Raw genomic sequence first — 22,665 nt, 5'->3', positions numbered from 1 at the left:
TATCTGGGGGTTTTTAACATGGTAAATTTTATTTCGATATGAATACGACTACGACTATACGATATACTTGTAGGGGGTATATACGATACGATACGACTTGTAGGGGGGGTATATACGGGTACTCGAAGGGGGGTATATACGATACGACTTGTAGGGGGCGCCACCTACATTTTTTACTGTTTTGAAGAGTAACAACTTTTTATCCGTCCTTACGTAATACACTACCGTGTGAAAAAATATACATTTCCGCCTTATTTTGCGTAAAAAATGTCTCTTGATAAAAATCGCTGCTAGTAACCGTTTTCAAGAGATATTTTTTGGTTTCTTAACAATCAATACATGCCATCAATGACAAAAAGTTAACATGTTCAGTAGGTAGATATTTGAGTAAATTAATAATTTTCGAAACTTTCTGATACCAAAAGTTCAACAGAAGCTGTTTTAATACCTAACTGTCAATTTTTTCGAAATTTCGTAATTTTTGAAAAATCCCATTTTTGTTACAACGAGTTAATGCTAAAGGTTCTACCGAAACCATGTTATCATAAATTTCTCAAAATTTTTGCCATTTAAAAAATTGACATGCATTGATTATTTCAAATCCGTACATCTCTATAATAGTTATTTGTTGAAATTTTTCCCAAGATACATCTTACGATTAGTTCAGTCAGATATCTTTCTAGTAAAAATCTTTAATTTTTAGCCGACCATACCAACAGGTATGGTAAGCTATTAAGATCGACAAAAAAAAGTTTTTTTAATTTCACTCAAAATGAGTTATTTGGGTCATAAATGACCTAAATACAAAATATTTTCATGGTGTCTGTTTGTCTGTCTGTCTGACAAAAAGTTAACATGTTCCGTAGGTAGATATTTGAGTAAATTAATAACCGCTAAAAACTTTCTGATACCAAAAGTGGCACAAAAATACTTTAATACCTAACTGTCAATTTTTTGGAAATTTCGTAATTTTTGGTGGGGGGGGAGGGGGTTGGTAAGGGGATATGGGAGGGGGTTAAAATTTTAAAAAATCATAACTAAAAAATTTCAGTAGCCAGCGAAACGCAGTTTCCAATTTAAGATTAGGAATAATATTTGCAACAAAATTTGTAATAACATCAAAATCAGTCAAAGTCGCAGTTTTTGAGATAAAAAAAATTGGAAAAATTCCTTTACTTTGAAACTAAAAGAACTGCCTACCAACTTTTTATTAACATATTTTAGTATGGGCGGCTATACGTGCCTCCCGGCGCAAATTTTTTAATTTGTTAATTACATGTATTGATTATTAAAAATCCAAATATCTCGAGAACACGATCCTCGTAGCGATTTTTACAAAGAGACATTTAAAAGGCACACATGTATATGCATATGTAAAAAAGGCACAAATGTATATTTTTTTACTCAGTAGTGTAATACAGGGACGGCCGAAAAGTTGTTACTCTTCAAAACAGTTAAAAAGAGTGTAGGTGGCCCCCCTACAAGTAGGAGTAATTTTTACTATCTAAATTAAAGAAAACCTTTAGTTTCGCAAGTATTTTTATCAGTTGTACTTCCCCATCCATCTACATTAAAAACTGGGATTGAATATTTGGGAAAAGTGTATATTCTCACAGATAGCATACTATGTTATCAGTGATTTATAGTATTTTTAGATGTGATATGCTAGATAGTCCAAAAACAATTTACCTACAATAATTTATTTACTATAAATTAATAAAACAGGAGTTTTTTCAATCCAAGACATTATATAATCAAAAAAAACACCCAGGTCACTTCAGAAACTGAAGTATTCATATGCAGAATAACGTTTTAGTTAAACGCAAAACAACAATGTTATTTTTACATTTATAAGAAGTTTATTGCACCAAAACTATGTCTTACTACTGCAGTTTTTCAATAACTCTGCTGGTCTGTTCTTTACCAATCATAATTCTTTATTCTTTTATGTTTTCAAATGACTCTGAGTTCTTTTTTGTTAAATGATATAAAAAACTCACAAACAATGAAAGAATAATGATCATTGTTATTATTTACTTGAATATGTTTTTCAGATTTGCAGCATGGTCAAATAAAAGAAGGATATCGCTGTCATAATGATCAATAATAGCAGCACCGAAAACATCATTAAAGTAAGAACCCTATACAACGGAAAAAAAAATCGTCAAATATAAAGTATTTGTTTTTTTATGTTTTGACCAGTTTTCATGATTTTTTAGCAAACTGTATATAATAATAATTATATAAACTTTTATTATTAAACTCAGTTTTTTACAAATTTCGACAAGGTTTATGATGTGTATGTATTAATTTTAGGATGAAATTTACAATGGAGATCACACAGTTGCCGTTAAGGACCATTATAGTCAAGAGGAACAATATAATAAAGTTAGAAATAGGCATATAAGAAAAGTCATAATAAGAATTGTCATATTCCTTATAGTTACCGGCTATTCACTATGGGCAACCTATTATTTTGTTAAAAACACAGGTAATTTTTAAGACGTTATGTTTGTTCTTACATAGTTACTATTTAATTTTTGCTGTTATTGACAATATATAAAAAAATACAAAAAGTAACAAGAAAGTAAATAAATTGCTTTCACTTTTTGATAAAGGTGTCTCTTTAATTTCCTGTTATCATAATTTTTAATTTATTTAAGAGATTAGCCAACTTACTAGAAAGATAAAATATCAACGTGCAGATTTCTATTGTTTGATAAAAATATTAATTATACTTTATCTCTTGATCTCTGATCGAACAATAGAATATAGAATATTCCTTCTAAAACCAAATAAAACTTTATCAATATCAATAATATAAAATCCAATTGTGTTGAATATTAAATCCTATACTCACAATTCGTTGATGCGGTTTGTCGATGCGATTTGTCAATGCGTCGATTTGACTAGCCCAAGGGGTGTCTCGCTGTTCGAATTACATTTTATTGACAGTCGCTGGCAGCTGTTGGCATCAGTCGACTATAATTATACAGGGAAGTCCGAACTGTATTCCGGAAACTTCGGCAGCATATTCCGCAGTTAAAAATAAGTAAAAAAGTTTGTACAAATGTATGTCCTAAAATGCTTAGTTTCTGAGATACAGGGTGTAGAAGTTTCATTTTTATTTCGATTTTTCCCAAATAATTTCTGAAGTAATGTTAATATTTCGATGAAAATTGATATTTAGAGGTTTTTTAACATGAGAAATTTGATTTAGATGTCAATATGACTCCTACCTGTAGAGGGCGCCATCTAAATGTGTTTTAACTGTTTTGAAGAGTAATAACTTTTCGTCCGTACCTGTATAAAACTACTAAGTGAAAAAATATACATTTCCGTGATTTTTTACGTAAAAAATGTATCTTGGTAAAAGTCGCTATGAGCAACCGTTTTCAAGATATTTAGAATGGAATTAGTCAATACATGTCATTATTGACAAAAAATAAACATATAGTATATGTTGAGTAGATACTTATTTGACTGTAACGATAAATTTGGAAAGTTTTTTTTTTAAATTAATCATAAATTTTCCTTCGAAGAAATGATGATAAAACAGTTTTTGGCGCAAAAACGTTTCAAATTTAGGATTTCAGTCTAATAACTATTTAGTCAACATGTTTAATTTATGTCAATGATGATAGGTCTAGATAATTTCGATTCCAAATATTTCGAAAATCATTACTCCTAGTTGCTCCTAGCGATTTTCACCGAGAGACCTTTTTACGTAAAAAACGTCATAGATGTATATTTTTTTCCTCAGCAGTTTTATACAGGTACTGACGAAAAGTTATTACCCTTCAAACCAGTTAAAAAATATGTAGATGGCGCCCTCTACAAGTAGGAGTCATATTGACGTCAAAGTTCTCATGTAAATAAACTCCCAGACAGTAATTTTCATCCAAATATTAACGTTACTTCAGAAATTATTTGAAAAAAATCGAAATAAAAATGAAACTTCTACACCCTGTATCTCCGAAACTGAGCATTTTAGGTCATACATTTATACGAACTTTTTTACTTATTTTTATCTGCAAAATATGCTGCCGAAGATTCCGGAATACAGTTCGGACCACCCTGTATGTATAGCAGACATAGGCAGTCTTCTTCGCAGTCACTGGCACTCGCTTGTCAACGCATTGACATTTTGGCGGTACAATGATATTTTTGCAGTGCATGTACATTTTTTACCCAAGTGAAATACCACTCGAAAATGCCAATGAGTTTGTGAAAGAAATATCAGGAACACAATGGACGATTTGTATAATATTTTAATTTAATTATTGTAGACACAGATATAAAGATGGTTCATATAGGGCTAAGCTAATTGTCTAAATATCAATTTTCTTCAGTGATTATCTCTCTCACCTGTATCAAGATGTAGAAGACTTCTGTGCGGCAATCTCACAAAATTTGATTTGTTGTTCTCCTTGCATTATAATTATTGTATATTTTTAAGAAACCTATATGGTGGATATAAATTGTTTGTGTTTGAAATGTGAAATTTTCTTTAATAAAATTATTAATTATTTCAAATTTCTTTACAGATCCTTTAGATTTGGATGCATTTTCGAACAGCACAGCGCAAGGTTATGGACTGCTTGTAATTTTATATATTTTTTATCTATACACAAGTTTATATTATTATGTATTGAAGCCGTTCCTACTGCCCACAGTAAATAGATTTTTGTGGATACCTGGAGTACGAATTCTAAGCAAAATAAAGTAAGCTGTGAAAAATAGTATCTTTAACTAAAATAATTAAGATATATATTTAATATCATTATTGATATTGGTCACAAAAAACTCATTACATGTCTCCATATCAGTGTACCGATTAATACTTTGATTGAAAAATAAATATGTATGTAAAAACTTGATGGTATAAAATGGATATAATAGCTATTTTTTATTCAAGACGATAAAATGGTATTTTATCGCCGACCGAAAAGTTTAATTCACGAGCGATGAAATCGCGAGTGAATTAATTTCGAGAGACGGTAATGCAATTTTATCGTCGTTTGTATAAAACAATATTTTTTCCATAGCGAGTTACGTTTTAAAAATTATTCAGAAATTATTATTTCAAGGAATTATTACGCGTAGAAAAAATATTGTGCTGGGTTAGCGTTGGTTTCTATGTAGTTTGACAAATAAATAAAGCTGTCTCTTTAGTTGTCAGTTTTGAGTCAATATTTTTTAATTCTCTTTCGTGTCGATTGCTGATTGAATTGGAGCCAGAAATAGCTCAAATCGAAATAAGTAAATTACCAACAGATATTCAGGCTGAGGCGACAAACGCCATAGCCAAACTACTTCCATTTGAATCCCGAATAACTTATGAAAAGGAATACAACAACTTTCAAAAATGGAAGCAATTAAAAAACGTGCGAGAAAAAATAAAGTTTTTAACCTGTCCACGCTGTTAAAGTATCATTTAATCTACCCTTGCGGTTAAAGTATTATTTTATCTACTATTTTTGATAGATATAAGGCAATTTTTACAGTTGCTATGAAAATAAAATATATTTTTCATATCTTTAATATTTCGCGAAGTTATTCTTTTATATATTTAGTTAGTTCTGGCCTTTAATCTGATCACTGAATTTTAACAAATGACACCAAATATTTTATATTTTCTTTTTCTTCTTAATATGGAATACCATACAATTTGTTATATTTTGCACATAATTTGGGCCATCCCGGTTACGGTTTGATAAGATTCTGCACTAAGTTTGATAATGAAATTTTGTTTTTAGATATGGACCAATATTTTGCTATTTATTATTGATATTAGCTACAATTGGTTATTTGGTATTTGATACGCAGGATAATAGAAGTCGCTTAATACCCCTCATTGGTTTAGCCACCTTTCTGCTGCTAGGATTTATTATATCAGCTAACCATCGAAAGGTTCGTAATTAACACATACATGTGGCGATATTTTCTTTACTTAAATTCATATTCTTTATAATTTAATTAATATTTACCAACAAAATTTGAAAGCTGTTTTCATATTTGTGTTTGATATTAACAAATGAAACCTCTTTTTCAAATTTAGATGTTAAAAGTTACTCAATAAGTTTTTGTCAATCAACATAATTCAACTTTTATATAAACTGGGCAACGGCCCAACTACGCCGAAACACCGGTTCCCATTAGAACACCAAAGTTAAGCGACGTAAGGCGATACTAGTGGATGGACGGGTGACTGGTTCAAAACTCTGTATCATGCTGTTGTCCAAAAAAGGCAAAAGTGTAAAATCTATTGACACACAAGCCGGTTCGAGGCCGGATGAGATCGGATATCTCGTGAGTAAGAGTCGATTTAGACACTTGCCAAGTCGGTAGGCCATTGACCATGATATGGCCGAGGACCGCGGTTCGGATTCCGCGTAAACAAAGTAGGCCCCGTCCAGATTAGCCCTGGCAGCAAAAAGGAGACGTTAACTGAAATCTTTACTTTACTTTCGCAAGTATTTTTATCAGTTGTACTTCCCCATCCATCTACATTAAAAACTGGGATTGAATATTTGGAAAAAAGTGTATATTCTCACAGATAGCATACTATGTTATCTGTGATTTATAGTATTTTTAGATGTGATATGCTAGATAGTCCAAAAACAATTTACCTACAATAATTTATTTACTATAGTAATTAATAAAACAGGAGTTTTTTCAATCCAAGACATTATATTATCAAAAAAAACACCCAGGTCACTTCAGAAACTGAAGTATTCATATGCAGAATAACGTTTTAGTTAAACGCAAAACAACAATGTTATTTTTACATTTATAAGAAGTTTATTGCACCAAAACTATGTCTTACTACTGCAGTTTTTCAATAACTCTGCTGGTCTGTTCTTTACCAATCATAATTCTTTTATTCATTTATGTTTTCAAATGACTCTGAGTTCTTTTTGTTAAATGATATAAAAAACTCACAAACAATGAAAGAATAATGATCATTGTTATTATTTACTTGAATATGTTTTTCAGATTTGCAGCATGGTCAAATAAAATAAGGATATCGCTGTTATAATGATCAATAATAGCAGCACCGAAAAACATCATTAAAGTAAGAACCCTATACAACGGAAAAAAATTTCGTCAAATATAAAGTATTTGTTTTTTTTATGTTTTGACCAGTTTTCATGATTTTTTAGCAAACTGTATATAATAATAATTATATAAACTTTTATTATTAAACTCAGTTTTTACAAATTTCGACAAGGTTTATGATGTGTATGTATTAATTTTAGGATGAAATTTACAATGGAGATCACACAGTTGCCGTTAAAGACCATTATAGTCAAGAGGAACAATATAATAAAGTTAGAAATAGGCATATAAGAAAAGTCATAATAAGAATTGTCATATTCTTTATAGTTACCGGCTATTCACTATGGGCAACCTATTATTTTGTTAAAAACACAGGTAATTTTTAAGACGTTATGTTTGTTCTTACATAGTTACTATTTAATTTTTGCTGTTATTGACAATATATAAAAAATACAAAAGTAACAAGAAAGTAAATAAATTGCTTTCACTTTTGATAAAGGTGTCTCTTTAATTTCCTGTTATCATAATTTTTAATTTATTTAAGAGATTAGCCAACTTACTAGAAAGATAAAATATCAACGTGCAGATTTCTATTGTTTGATAAAAATATTAATTATACTTTATCTCTTGATCTCTGATCGAACAATAGAATATAGAATATTCCTTCTAAAACCAAATAAAACTTTATCAATATCAATCATATAAAATCCAATTGTGTTGAATATTAAATCCTATACTCACAATTCGTTGATGCGGTTTGTCGATGCGATTTGTCAATGCGTCGATTTGACTAGCCCAAGGGGTCTCTCGCTGTTCGAATTACATTTTATTGACAGTCGCTGGCAGCTGTTGGCATCAGTCGACTATAATTATACAGGGAAGTCGAACTGTATTCCGGAAACTTCGGCAGCATATTCCGCAGATAAAAATAAGTAAAAAGTTTGTACAAATGTATGTCCTAAAATGCTTAGTTTCTGAGATACAGGGTGTAGAAGTTTCATTTTTATTTCGATTTTTCCCAAATAATTTCTGAAGTAACGTTAATATTTGGATGAAAATTGATGTCTAGAGGTTTTTGACATGAGAAATTTGATTTAGATGTCAATATGACTCCTACCTGTAGAGGGCGCTATCTAAATGTGTTTTAGTTTTGAAGAGTAATAACTTTTTCGTCCGTACCTGTATAAAACCACTGACTAAAAAAATATACATTTCCATGACTTTTATGTAAAAATGTCTCTTGGTAAAAATCGCTACGAGCAACCGTTTTCCAGATATTTAGAATGGAATTAGTCAATACATGTCATTATTGACAAAAAATAAACATATAGTATATGTTGAGTAGATACTTATTTGACTGAAACGACAAATTTGGGAAGTTTTGTTTTTATTAAATTAATCATAAATTTTCCTTCTAAGAAATGATGATAAAACAGTTTTTGTTAAACTTTTGGCGCAAAAACGTTTCAAATTTAGGATTTCAGTGTAATAACTATTTAGTCAACATGTTTAATTTATGTCAATGATGATAGGTCTAGATAATTTCGATTCCAAATATTTCGAAAACCATTACTCCTAGTTGCTCCTAGCGATTTTCACCAAGAGACCTTTTTACGTAAAAAAACGTCATAGATGTATATTTTTTACTCAGCAGTTTTATACAGGTACTGATGAAAAGTTATTACTCTTCAAACCAGTTAAAAATATGTAGATGGCGCCCTCTACAAGTAGAAGTCATATTGACATCAAAATCAAAAGTTCTCATGTAAATAAACTCCCAGACAGCAATTTTCATCCAAATATTAACGTTACTTCAGAAATTATTTGAAAAAAAATCGAAATAAAAATGAAACTTCTACACCCTGTATCTCCGAAACAGCATTTTAGGTCATACATTTATAAGAACTTTTGCTTTATTTTTATCTGCAAAATATGCTGCCGAAGTTTCCGGAATACAGTTCGGGCCACCCTGTATGTATAGCAGACATAGGCAATCTTCTTCGCAGTCATTGGCACTCGCTTGTTAACGCATTGACATTTTGGCGGTACAATGATATTTTTGCAGTGCATGTACATTTTGTATCCAAGTGAAATACCACTCGAATATGCCAATGAGTTTGTCAAAGAAATATCACGAACACAATGGACGATTTGTATAATATTTTAATTTAATTATTGTAGACACAGATATAAAGATGGTTCATATAAGGCTAAGCTAATTGTCTAAATATCAATTTTCTTCAGTGATTATCTCTCTCACCTGTATCAAGATGTAGAAGACTTCTGTGCGGCAATCTCACAAAATTTGATTTGTTGTTCTCCTTGCATTATAATTATTGTATATTTTTAAGAACCCTATATGGTGGATATAAATTGTTTGTGTTTGAATTGTGAAATTTTCTTTAATAAAATTATTAATTATTTCAAATTTCATTACAGATCCTTTAGATTTGGATGCATTTTCGAACAGCACAGCGCAAGGTTATGGACTGCTTGTAATTTTATATATTTTTATCTATACACAAGTTTATATTATTATGTATTGAAGCCGTTCCTACTGCCCACAGTAAATAGATTTTTGTGGATACCTGGAGTACGAATTCTAAGCAAAATAAAGTAAGCTGTGAAAAATAGTATCTTTAACTAAAATAATTAAGATATATATTTAATATCATTATTGATATTGGCCACAAAAACTCATTACATGTCTCCATATCAGTGTACCGATTAATACTTTGATTGAAAAATAAATATGTATGTAAAACTTGATGGTATAAAATGGATATGACAGCTATTTTTTTATTCAAGACGATAAAATGGTATTTTATCGTCGACCGAAAAGTTTAATTCACGAGCGATGAAATCGCGAGTGAATTAATTCCGGAGACGATAATGCAATTTTATCGTCGTGTGTATAAAACAATATTTTTTCTATAGCGAGTTACGTTTTAAAAAATATTCAGAAATTATTATTTCAAGGAATTATTACGCGTAGAAAAATATTGTGCTGGGTTAGCGTTGGTTTCTATGTAGTTTGACAAATAAATAAAGCTGTCTCTTTAGTTGTCAGTTTTGAGTCAATATTTTTAATTCCCTTTCGTATCGATTGCTGATTGAATTGGAGCCAGAAATAGCTCAAATCGAAATAAGTAAATTACCAACAGATATTCAGGCTGAGGCGACAAACGCCATATCCAAACTACTTCCATTTAAATCCCGAATAACTTATGAAAAGGAATACAACAACTTTCAAAAATGGAAGCAATTGAAAAACGTGCGAGAAAAAATAAAGTTTTTAACCTATCCACGCTGTTAAAGTATCATTTAATCTACCCTTGCGGTTAAAGTATTATTTTATCTGCTATTTTTGATAGATATAAGGCAATTTTAACAGTTGCTATGAAAATAAAATATATTTTTCATATCTTTAATATTTCGCGAAGTTAATCTTTTATATATTTAGTTAGTTCTGGCCTTTAATCTGATCACTGAATTTTCACAAATGACACCAAATATTTTATATTTTCTTTTTCTTCTTAATATGGAATACCATACAATTTGTTATATTTTGCACATAATTTGGGCCATCCTGGTTACAGTTTGATAAGATTCTGCTCTAAGTTTGATAATGAAATTTTGTTTTTAGATATGGACCGATATTTTGCTATTTATTATTGATATTAGCTACAATTGGTTATTTGGTATTTGATACGCAGGATAATAGAAGTCGCTTAATACCCCTCATTGGTTTAGCCACCTTCTGCTGCTAGGATTTATTATATCAGCTAACCATCGAAAGGTTCGTAATTAACAATTTCGTCAATATTTGGACGAAAGTTGGTGTCTGGGAGTTTTTGACATGAGAAATTTGATTTTAATGTCAATATGACTCCTATTTGTAGGGGCGCCACCTAAATGTGTTTTAACTAATTTGAAGAGTAATAACTTTTTTCCGTACTTGTATAAAACTACCGGGTGAAAAAATATACATTTCTGTGATTTTTTATGTAAAATATGTCTCTTGGTAAAAATCGCTACGAGCAACCGTTCTCAAGATATTTAGAATGGAAATGGTAAATATATGTCATTATTGACAAAAAAATAAACATGTCGAGAGTACATAGTTATTTGACTGAAATGGTAAATTTGGGAACTTTTTATTTTTTAAATTAATGATGAGAAAAATTATTATGATAAAACAGTTTCTGTTGAATTTTTGGTTCCAAAATATTTGAAATTTATGATTTCAGTCTAATAACTATTTAGTCAACATGTTTAATTTATGTTATTGACGACAGGTATTGATAATTTCTATTCCAAATATCTGGATAACCATTACTCATAACGATTTTACCGAGAGACCTTTTTTACGTAAATGTACATTTTTCCACTCAGTAGTTCTATACAGGTATGGACGAAAAATTATTACTCTTCAAACAAGTTAAAATATGCAGGTGGGCCCTCTACAAGTAAGAGTCATATCTAGCTAAAGAGAAAAGAGAAAAGCGTTGATGGAGGATGATAATCTCGATCAACGACAAGGTAACAAGCTTGTATTGTAAGATTATAGAAATAATTACTTACTGTTTTAATTTCGGCGTTCGTAAACAAGCGTAAAAAGCGACACTTCCGCACTGCACATGCACACAGAAACGAATGAAGACAGATCGCGGAGGAAAGGAGCGACAGGAGAAAATACTTTAAACATGTGTGAGCACACGCGCCAGGGGCGGACTACATAGTAAATAATCAACTGATGTCCTGGGACCAGATTCTGAAAAATAATTAAAATTTAAAACAAATTATTGCTGCACTTGATGAGAGTTGGGCATTTACATATTATAGGTTAGAAATAGACTCGAATCGTTAATACTAAATTATTCTTTTATATTTGAATCGTTAATACTAAATTATTCTTTTATATTTGAATCGTTAATACTAAATTATTCTTTTATATTTAAAAAAAATACAAAGAAAAATATAACGGCCAACCATTATTTCCACTATTTCTACCGGGTGGTCCGAACTGTATTCCGAAAACTTCGGCAGCACATTCTGCAGATAAAAATAAGTGAAAAAGTTTGTATAAAGATATGTCCTAAAATGCTTAGTTTCGGATGTACAGGGTGTAGAAATTTTATTTTTATTTCGATTTTTTCGAAATAATCTCTGAAGTAATGTCAATATTTGGACGAAAGTTGGTGTCTGGGAGTTTTTTGACATGAGAAATTTGATTTTAATGTCAATATGACTCCTATTTGTAGGGGCGCCACCTAAATGTGTTTTAATTAATTTGAAGAGTAATAACTTTTTTCCGTACTTGTATAAAACTTCCGGGTGAAAAAATATACATTTCTGTGATTTTTTACGTAAAATATGTCTCTTGGTAAAAATCGCTACGAGCAACCGTTCTCAAGATATTTAGAATGGAAATGGTCAATATATGTCATTATTGACAAAAAAATAAACATATCGAGAGTACATAGTTATTTGACTGAAATGGTAAATTTGGGAACTTTTTATTTTTTTAAATTAATGATGAGAAAAATTATGATAAAACAGTTTCTGTTGAACTTTTGGTTATTTGAAATTTATGATTTCAGTCTAATAACTATTTAGTCAACATGTTTAATTTATGTCATTGACGACAGGTATTGATAATTTCGATTCCAAATATCTGGATAACCATTATTCGTAACGATTTTTACCAAGAGACCTTTTTTACGTAAATGTACATTTTTTAACTCAGTAGTTCTATACAGGTATGGACGAAAAATTATTACTCTTCAAACAAGTTAAAAATATGTAGGTGGGGCCCTCTACAAGTAAGAGTCATATTGACATCAAAATCAAATTTCTCATGTTAAAAAACTCCCACACACCAATTTTCATCAAAATATTGACGTTACTTCAGAAATTATTTGGAAAAAATCAAAATAAAAATGAAACCTTCAACACCCACTATCTCCGAAACTAAGCATTTTGGGATATATATATTTATTCGAACTTTTTTACTTATTTGTAATTGCAGAATATGCTGCCGAAGTTTCCGGAATACAGTTCGGACCACCCTGTATATTTTGGATAATTAAAATCCAAAACACAACATTATCACTTGAGAGGTCTCCAATCGTTAGTATTAAATTATTCTTTTATATTTAAGAAGTATATAAATTGTAATTAAAGAAACACAAATATTTATTATAAACTGTTATTTCCACTATTCATACCATTTTTGTAGGCAGAACTATAATAGAGGGCAGTAGAAATTGGAACCTTCATTATTAGTAACAGAAAAATAAAACAGTAGATCACTACAATACACTTTACTATTAGATATGTGAACTGGTTTCGTTAATTGTTGTGAACTAGTGTTTTATACATTCCAACAATGTATAGTTTTATGTTGACGATTTATTTTCAGGTACCATGGGCAACAGTATTTTGGGGAATGGCTCTGCAGTTCGCTTTTGGTTTTCTAACCATAAGATGGGACACGGGAAGGAAAGTGTTAGAAACATTTTCAGATCATGTCAATACATTTATGGACTACGGTGTAGCGGGAGCGGCATTTACTTATGGAGATTTCTTGGTTAATGAAGCGCAAGTGTTTGCATTTAGAGTAAGTATATTATATCATTTTAAGTTACAAAAAAGGAGTAATCCATTAAGACTACCAAATATATTCTTATAAAATTCAGTAACCGATCAGATATCTATAATAAATCATAAAAGATTAAAATTTATTAATGTTTTTGTATACCAAAATATAATATTTAATTCTCTTAATGATTAGATATCTCAATTTTATTAATATTGTAAAATATCAATAGTGCTTCATTTTCAGGTATATTATTTGTATAGGTACCTAAACCTACCAAAAAATAATATTGGGTCTTCGTCTTCTTCTTCTGCTCATTTGGGGAAATCTAGTCGATCTGTTAGTTCTTGGGAGGTGGATTGCAACCGTCATTCCATCTTTTTGAAGGTCTTCCCGGCTGTCTCTTACCCCTTCAAGAGCTATGTGTAGCCTGTTTTCTTTCATGCTTTTAACTTTTGCGAACCATTTTCTTGCTCTTTGCCTACCCCATCTCACTACGTCCTATATTCCACATTGTTGTCTAATAATCTGTCTCTTCTAGTCTTCTCCATTATGGTTTTTAGGTTCTTCATTTCAGCAACCCTTAACATGCTTTTGATTTTGTTTGTTTTCTCGGATTTCTATGCCATATGTTATGATGGTATATGTCTGATGGTATATGTTATAATGGATATGTCTGATGCAGGTCTTATAAATTTTAATTCAGCTGTCTGTTCGCATAAAGGTTTGCATAAAGGGATTTGTCCACACTATTTGCCACTTTATATTGTTTATTTGGCTTTTTAGATCTTTCTCTGGATCGTGGTAGTCCGACATATCAATTCCTAGGTATCTAAATGGAGATACTTGCTAAATAATTTTGTTTTCTACTACCGTCTCTTTAGAGAAAGTTAATCATCTTTTTTTCTACAGAGATAATCATAATTAATTCTTGGTTTACTTGATAGAATTTTTGAAGCTGTCTCTGCATATCGTCCTCTGTCTCCGCGATAATGGCTGCATCATCAGCGTAACACACCATGCTAACTCTGTTGTGTTCCATTCGATAACCGATATTAATCGAGGTCACCTCTTCTATGATGATTAAAAAATTGAATAAGAAGGAGCTAAAGCTGTCTCCTTGTCTAATGCTTCCTTGTGTGGGTATGTCTCGTGTTAGATTATTCCCTGCATTTATTTGAGTTGTGTTATCGATAGCTTGTGTTATCGATTAGCTTTCTAATTATTTTCTCGATATTATCAGGCAATTTTTTCACTTTCAGTATGTTTATAATGTCAGATAGGCGTTCTTTATCGAATGCTTTAGCCAAATCGATGAAACAGATATATACATCAGGGTGAGTTTCCTTTGATGTTCTCTATGGGTATCTCGGAAACTACTGGAAATAGAGAGTCGGTTAAATGGGGAACTTACTTTACTTTTTCGTGTCCGGAACATTCTATATTTTCTCGACCCAATATTGAGCCACGTCCAATGCTTTAGGTTTGCTTTGCCATAAATCGTCGTAGTTACAATGTGCAGGACAATTAACACACTTTAGAAGGTGTTCCATCATTGTATCATCCAACAGTCGCATTTGTCGTCATTTGGTTGCGCAAGGCCCCATCTGATCAGATTGGTTTTTACCGGAGCAACTTCTGTTCTTATGTGGTTCAACATTCTCCAGGTTTTAAAGTTGAACGAGGCACCACTAGGCAGGCTTTCTGACAGAGGATAGTTTGTGGGTGGTTCATCCAGGGGGCTGCTGAGAAATCGTCGTCTGGATTATTTTTAGATTCTTGGTATTGCCCGAAAAGTGGATGACGATTGTGTTTTTTTAAACTTCTCGCTGAATTCATGTGCCTCCCTACTGAGTTAGGACTGTGAAAACCTGCTGCTTGGTACAGTTTATCCAGCGGAGCAGCCTTCATGCACCCTGTCACAAGTACTACAAGTTTCGTTGAGGCTTACATCGACCTTTTTGGCATGCGCCGATCTTGACCAGACAGGGCAGGCGTATTCGGCTGTGGAGAAACATAACGCTTGTGCCGTCGTTCTTAGGACATCAGGTTTAGCGCCCCACTTACTGTGGGTTAGTTTTCTTAATATATTGTTCCTCGCAGCCACATTTTGACGGGTTTTTTCGCAGTGGTGTTTGTAGGTTAGAGATCTGTCGAGTGTGACTCCAAGGTACACAGGTTTATTTGTGTGTTCAAGGGTCTCTCCGTTCCAAGCGACCTTAAGTTTGCGGTTTGCTAGTCGTGTGTGAAGGTGGAATGCACAGACCTGTGTTTTGGAAGGATTTGGTTTTAAGGAGTTCAGCTCATAGTAGGCAGACATGGCGTTTAAAGCGCTCTCTAACCTTGCTTCAACCTCTTCAAAGGTTCTTCCTTGAGCTGTAATGCCCAGGTCGTTGGTGTAGATATTAAACAAAATCGGAGCCAGCACGCTTCCCTGGGCTAGGCCGTTTCTTTGGTATCTCCAGCGGCTTTTTTTCCCTTCAAGGGTGACATAGAATTGACGGTTTTGCGAGAGTGATTCTATTATCTTCATTAATTGGTAGTCTCCTGTTGTGTTATATACTTTTGACAGCATTTTGCGGTGGTTGACGGTGTCATAGGCAGCGGTTAGGTCGACAAGGACCAGCCCCGTAATTACTTTGTTTTCATATCCCTTTTCTATATGCTCTGTGAGGGCTAAGACTTGATTGGTGCATGATTTACCAGGTCTGAAGCCAGCCTGTTGGGGTATGATTTTTGAATCGATGACGTTGCTAATTCGGTTTAGTATCAGTCTTTCATATAGTTTAGATAGATGACACAGCAGCGAGATTGGTCTGTAGCTGTTCGCAGAGTTGGGATCTTTCCCTGGTTTTAGGAGGGCAACTACTTTTGACTTTTTCCATAGCTTTGGTATCCTGAAATTCTCTCGGCAGTGGTTGAAGAGTTGTAAGAGCCCAAAATGTTTGATTTGTTCGACGCACATATCATCGACTCCGGCAGCTTTTCCGTTTTTCAGCGTGTTTATGCCATCGTTGAGTTCCTTTATTGTAAAAGGAGAACCAAAATATTTATTTTCACTGCGGATATCTCGATGCAGTCGTGCTTTCTGACCTTTTGTCGTTGGCTTTCCATTTAGGAGGAGTTGGTGGGCTACTTGATTGGCTGTTACTTTGGATGGTTCCTGGGTTTGCTTGGGGTCACCATCAAGTTTCTTGATGAGGTTCCATGCTATCTTACTGCTGTGTTTCATGTCTATCCTTTCTAGGGACTCTATCCACTTTTTTTGTCTTGTCTCGCTAAGTGTGGTCATCAGAGTCGTTCCGCATGTTATTGTTTCATCACTAAAGGGGTCCTTGGAATATAGCTCTTCATATTTGGTTAGTATGTCCTTCGTGTTACTAGTCAGCCCTGGGATACAGTTTTGTCTACAACCTCTTGGAATATGTTTTCTTGATACTTTGCGCAGAGTGTCCACAAAGTCCGTGTAGTGATTAGGTGTAGCGTCGACCTTTTTGATTGCCCTATCCAATTTCTCGGTAAAGTCCGCCCATTTGGCCTTTCTGAAGTTGAATCTTCTACGAAAGGGTACCGTGGCAGATCTCACAGCCGAGAAAACCTGGATGCCTACAGGTCTGTGTTGGGTTTTGGGGATAGCTTCATAGACATTTTTGACACAACAGTCTTGGATGTTACTGCTGATAAAGCAGTTATCTGGGTTGTACCCTTGCTTCCAGATTTTGCTCATAAAGGAGCAAGGTAGCTTTGAGTCGTGGAGCAGTTGGAAGTTTCTTGTTTCCATCCATTCTTCCAAGATGGAGCCGTTCGCGTCGGTTTCTGTATAACCCCAGTTAATACTATGGCAGTTGAAGTCGCCTATGATAAATTGGGTTTTTTGGCTTCCGAAGTTTCCTGGCATATTAAGTTCGGTTTTTTCACCTGGGGGTTTGTAGACTGATGTAACCGTGAAAGATCCGCATTCTATGGTGAGAATCTCGGTTCCATTCATTACAGTTTTGCCTGTGGAGGTTAAGTTAGTGTCAGGCTTGACGAAGATTGCACTGCCGTATTTGTTGTGTGGTGCCTCGATAGCGAGTCGCATTCCTTCTATTTTAGGCCTGTGCGCTTGTTCATCTCTATGCGTTTCCTGTAGGCATAATATGTCCCATTTGTGAATTTGGCATAGTTGGGAGATCAGGTCTTGTTTGTTCCGGGTAAATCCTTCGACGTTCAGGCTAGCAATTGTCAGAGATGGCTCTGAGAAGTGCCTTTTGTTTCTGTTCTTAGCTCCTTGCATTGGGTTCCGGTGGTGGAAGGATTGGCCGATGTCCTTGCGGGCATCGTTACGAGGGAGCGCCGGCATTTTCTTGCTTATTGTTTGGCTGCTGAGAAAATACACACGTGGAGGCTCCTTCCTTGCTCCCCTAAATGGGGAAAGAATTGCAGTTTTGTGAGGTCATAAATATGCGCCTTTTAGATTTTTGAAAAAGTTCATGGCTTACTAGATATTTCGAAAAAAACAAATTTCGGCTATTTTAAAAATTGTCCCCAATTCCATTATAAGCTATTTTAGACAAAAAGTTTTTAGATAAAAGTTGTAGATAATCACATCTTTAATGAGATTGTGTCCTCCGCTTTTTTCTAAAGCCTGTCGTTTTTGACATATGATACAAACATATGTTTTTTTAAATGGAAACCATAATTGGCCATGACTTCATAAAAAGCGCCATTTTTAAGCTTTTTAGCGATATAAGCGATAATATGTTTTCTTCGAAAAATTACTGAGTTATAGCCAATTCTTATCATTTTTAAACAATTTCAATTAGTTAGCCACGGAAACAAGTTCAATCGCCTTTGCTCTCAGAAATGTGAAGCTGTCACATCCAAACTGTGTAAATTAAAATAAACAAAAATTGTAAATATTAGTTTTTCAAATGAAGAAAAACGTGTAGATACTCGCGCATCAATAGAGTGTTTCCAACATGACTTTCATTATGACCCCCCCCCCAGAATAAAAGAAATGTTAAAAATTATTTATATCATAATTATGCAAACTCAGGGATAGGAAGAGGTGGATTAATTGCATGGGCCTCCTCGATCACCTGACCTATCCATTTTAGATTTTTTATGCGGTATGGTTGACGATAAGGTTTACAAAAGAATTTATGAATTAAGAGAGGCATTCGAAATGGCAGTACGAGAGAAGTTTAATTAAGTCGACCGTTCCTTCTGTGAGAATAGGTAGTAATTCAGTTTTAAAAAGATGCAACTCAAAACAATGGAACAATTTTTTGAACATTTTCTAAAATAACTTAAAGCGTTAATATCACTGCATGATATTATTTTTTTTAAGTTTTAGTTTGTGTAATGTAAATTCTAAGAAACGTTTAGTAATATATTCTGACTTTTTAAAAATTGTAAATCATAACAGAATAAGAATACAATGCAATCTAAGTGAAATTAGGCAAGAAAGATAAGAATTTGCTATAACTAAATTTAACTTTTCTAACAAGTCTTGAAAACCGTTCTCTAAATAACGTAACATTCGCCGGTCAACGTATCCTCGAAAATGTATGGTCAAGGAAAGTTGAACCAACAACCCTACGCTTTTTTTCATTTGAATAATTCATATTGACAATTTTTGTTTATTTTAATTTACAAAGTTTGGATGTGACAGTTTCACATTTATGCGAGCAAAGACGATTAAACTTGTTTCCATGGCTAAATAAGTGAAGTTATTTAAAAATGATAAAAATTGGCTATAACTCGATAATTTTTCGAAGAAAACATATTATAGCTTATATGGCTGAAAAGCTTAAAAATGGCGCTTTTTATGAAGTCATGGCCAACTATGGTTTCAATTAAAAAAAACATATGTTTGTGTCATATGTCAAAAATGACAGGCTTTAGAAAAAATGGAGGACACAGTCTCATTAAGGATGTGATTATCTACAACTTTTATCTAAAAACTTTTTGTCTAAAATAGCTTATAATGGAATTAGGTACAATTTTGAAAATAGCCAAAATTAGTTTTTTTTAAATATCTAGTACGGCCATGAACTTTTGTAAAAATCTGAAAGGCGCATATTTATAACCCCACAAAACTGCAACTCTTTCCCCATTTAACCGACTCTCTATCTCCAGTAGTTTCCGAGATACCCATAGAGAACATCGTAGGAAACTCACCCTGTATATAGGCTGGTGTATTAAACTGTATTGCTAAGATTGGGTAAATTAAGTAATTTTTGATGATGAATGATAATTTATCTTTCTATTAAAATTAAGTGACATTAATTATACCTTTTACTTCATTTCTAGGCTCTTTCCGTAATATTTTTTGTTGGATTTGTCGTAAATTTACTGTATTATTATGGTCTAATGCAAAGATTTGTTAATATGCTGGGACAGTTCCTACAGTACATAATGGGCACTACAATTTGTGAAAGCGTAAATAGTGTTGCAGTTGCATTTGTCGGCATGGTAAAAATAAATTTGAAGAAATTACATATTTCCAAACTAACTCACTTTTTTACAGTCGGAAGGACCCATGATGTTAAGACCATATTTAAAATTTTTGACTGATTCTGAAATTCATTCTATGTTATTGGCCGGTTTTGCATCAGTATCAGGTAAATTAAAGCCACGAGAAACAAAAATAGTTATATGACAAGAATACGTATTCATCCGGTATATATATACAATATACATATGTGTATATTTAATTATTAGTGCGGGATGAATACGTTTGAATCATGATATAAACGAACCATTTACTGAAAACCAAGGATCAACCAAAAATTACCTCCAAGTACTGTAGCTTTAGAACTTTTGCTTTAGTTACAGCCAATCCATTAATTGAAAACCGGAAGTCTGTAAGTGTAATAAATACAAAACGATTGAAAAAAAACGGTATCAAAGACGGCTGGGGAATGACAATCGATAATAATTTTGGCAAAGTCTAGCGTAGACGTCATTACTTTTCCCCGTACTCTCTTTCAATGGCGCCAGTTGACCTTAAAAAGGTTGTAATTTATATTTATATAGAGAAAAGATGATTTTTTTCCATAGTAACTGTTAAAATTGCCTTATATCTATCAAAAATAGTAGATAAAATAGTACTTTAACCGCAAGGGTAGATTAAATGAAGAACACTTTATTTCTTCTCAAAACTGACAACTAAAGCGACAGCTTTATTCGAGGCTTTATTTATTTGTCAAATTACATAGAAACCAACGCCAACCCGCACAATATTTTTTCTACTCGTAATAAATTCCCTGAAATAATAATTTTTGAATATTTTTTAAAACGTAACTCGCTATGGAAAAAAATATTGTTTTATTCACGACGATAAAATTGCATTATCGTCTCCCGCAATTAATTTAATTAATCTTTTCGGTCGACGATAAAATACAATTTTATCGTCTTGTATAAAAATTAACTATAAATGGTGTAGTTTAAAATTCTAGAAATATTTTTTTTGTAAATTAATTTTGTCTTTCTTGAAGCTTTCTATCCTTTTTAGTCTTTCTATAATTAGTGTTAATGTCAAGTTTTATGTCAATTTTTAGTAAATGACGTCTAGCGATTGACCTCGCCAAACTTATCAACGATTGTCATCCACAGCCGTCTTCGACGCCGTTTTTTTTCGATCATACGGTACAATATAGAATTCCAAAAATATGTTACTACTAGTCCTCTACTTTAATGTGTTTGTGTTAGCGCCATTCTTGAACAAATATTTTTACGTACTGTAACTGTATAGAAAATGTATGCGAATCCATGATTTTGTTCTACAAGCATTCGCAATCATTATTCCTTTTCTTCTACCTCGAATGTATAGTATCTGCAAAATAGAAAATAGGTTGAAATATATCGATAAAAAATATTTTAATTGTTTACTAAATGAAACTATGTTTCCGCTATAGATTTCAAAATATTTTAGGATCAACATTTGCTGCTTACATTAGCTATGGTGCCAGAGCTCAAGATTTAGTTACAGCCAGTATAATGTCCGCTCCTTCTGCACTCTGCTTTAGCAAGATTCTTTACCCTGAAACAGAAGAGGTTAAGATAAAGAAAAAGGACATTCACATGGTTGAAGTGTAAGTTGCTTATACTAGGCAATAGATTCTAATTAAATTTATGTGAATGAATAATTGAACCATTCAAGATTTTCCCTCGTTGTACTAGTAGTACTATACAGGGTGGTCCGAACTGTATTCCGGAAACTTCGGCAACGTATTCTGCAGATAAAAATATGTAAAAAAGTTTGTATAAATGTATGTCCTCAAATGCTTAGTTTCGAAGATACAGGGTGTAGAAGTTACATTTTTGTTTCGATTTTTTCCAAATAATTTCTGAAGTAACATCAATATTTGGATTTGGTACCTGGGAGTTTTTTGATATGAGAAATTTTATTTTGATGTCAATATGATTCCTACATGTAGAGGGCGCCACCTACATATTTTTTAACTGGTTTGAAAAGTAATAACTTTTTGTCCGTACCTGTATAAAACTACTGAGTAAAAAAATATACATTTATGGAGTTTTTTACGTAAAAAAGGTCTCTTGGTAAAAATCGCTACGAGTAATGGTTATCGACAGTGGCGGATACAGAATTAAAATCTGTAATTTGGGTTAAATATTCGGCTTTTGGTTTAAAAATGGCACCCTAGAATGCATATTCTACATTACTTTTTATTTGGGCCCCCCTAAAATAAATTCTTGTATCCGCCCCTGGTTCTCGAGATATTTGGAATCGAAATTATCAATACCCCTATCATCATTGACATAAATTAAACATTAAACACTAAATAGTTATTAGACTCAGATCATAAATTTGAAATGTTTTTGTGCCAAATGTTCAGCAGAAACTGTTCTATCATCATTTTTTCGCAAAAAATATGATTAGTTTTTAAAAAATGTCCAAATTTATTATTTCAGTCAAAACTATCTACTCAACGTGTTTATTTTGTGTCAATTATGACATGTATTGACTATTTCCTTTCTAAATATTTTGAGAA

General features: G+C 32.5%; 1 protein-coding gene and 1 long non-coding RNA gene across 10 annotated transcripts in view; one reads left to right on the top strand and one right to left on the bottom strand.

The window, feature by feature from the left end:
• LOC115876561 (sodium/nucleoside cotransporter 1-like) overlaps positions 1 to 22,665 on the top strand; it is a 35,950-nt gene that overhangs the window by 7,322 nt on the left and 5,963 nt on the right. For 6 of the 7 annotated variants that reach the window (XM_030892378.1, XM_030892404.1, XM_030892371.1 and 3 more), the window contains exons 2-9: positions 2,055 to 2,132; positions 2,317 to 2,491; positions 4,548 to 4,725; positions 5,760 to 5,913; positions 13,487 to 13,684; positions 19,961 to 20,122; positions 20,178 to 20,271; positions 21,585 to 21,744. In XM_030892378.1, the coding sequence (XP_030748238.1) occupies positions 2,097 to 2,132; positions 2,317 to 2,491; positions 4,548 to 4,725; positions 5,760 to 5,913; positions 13,487 to 13,684; positions 19,961 to 20,122; positions 20,178 to 20,271; positions 21,585 to 21,744 (1,157 nt within the window). In that variant the 5' untranslated portion in view covers positions 2,055 to 2,096. Of the gene's footprint in view, positions 1 to 1,889; positions 1,912 to 2,054; positions 2,133 to 2,316; positions 2,492 to 4,547; positions 4,726 to 5,759; positions 5,914 to 13,486; positions 13,685 to 19,960; positions 20,123 to 20,177; positions 20,272 to 21,584; positions 21,745 to 22,665 lie in introns of those variants that run through there. The other variant, XM_030892410.1, reaches the window with a different exon arrangement.
• LOC115876595 lies at positions 13,692 to 21,692 on the bottom strand. 3 transcript variants are annotated; one of them, XR_004049169.1, is made up of 4 exons: positions 21,605 to 21,692; positions 21,298 to 21,485; positions 20,445 to 20,512; positions 13,692 to 14,963 (listed from the first exon to the last, which is right to left on the bottom strand). It is a non-coding gene; the product is annotated as an uncharacterized LOC115876595 (long non-coding RNA). The 3 variants fall into 3 exon arrangements; XR_004049170.1 differs by having other exon boundaries at positions 21,303 to 21,485; XR_004049171.1 differs by having other exon boundaries at positions 21,392 to 21,485.

Source organism: Sitophilus oryzae, unplaced genomic scaffold (assembly GCF_002938485.1).
Source record: "Sitophilus oryzae breed Bouriz unplaced genomic scaffold, Soryzae_2.0 scaffold_1059_pilon_pilon, whole genome shotgun sequence".
NCBI lineage: Eukaryota > Metazoa > Arthropoda > Insecta > Coleoptera > Curculionidae > Sitophilus > Sitophilus oryzae.
The sequence above is the reverse complement of the archived record's forward strand: the minus strand, read 5'-3'. Positions and strand labels throughout refer to the sequence as shown.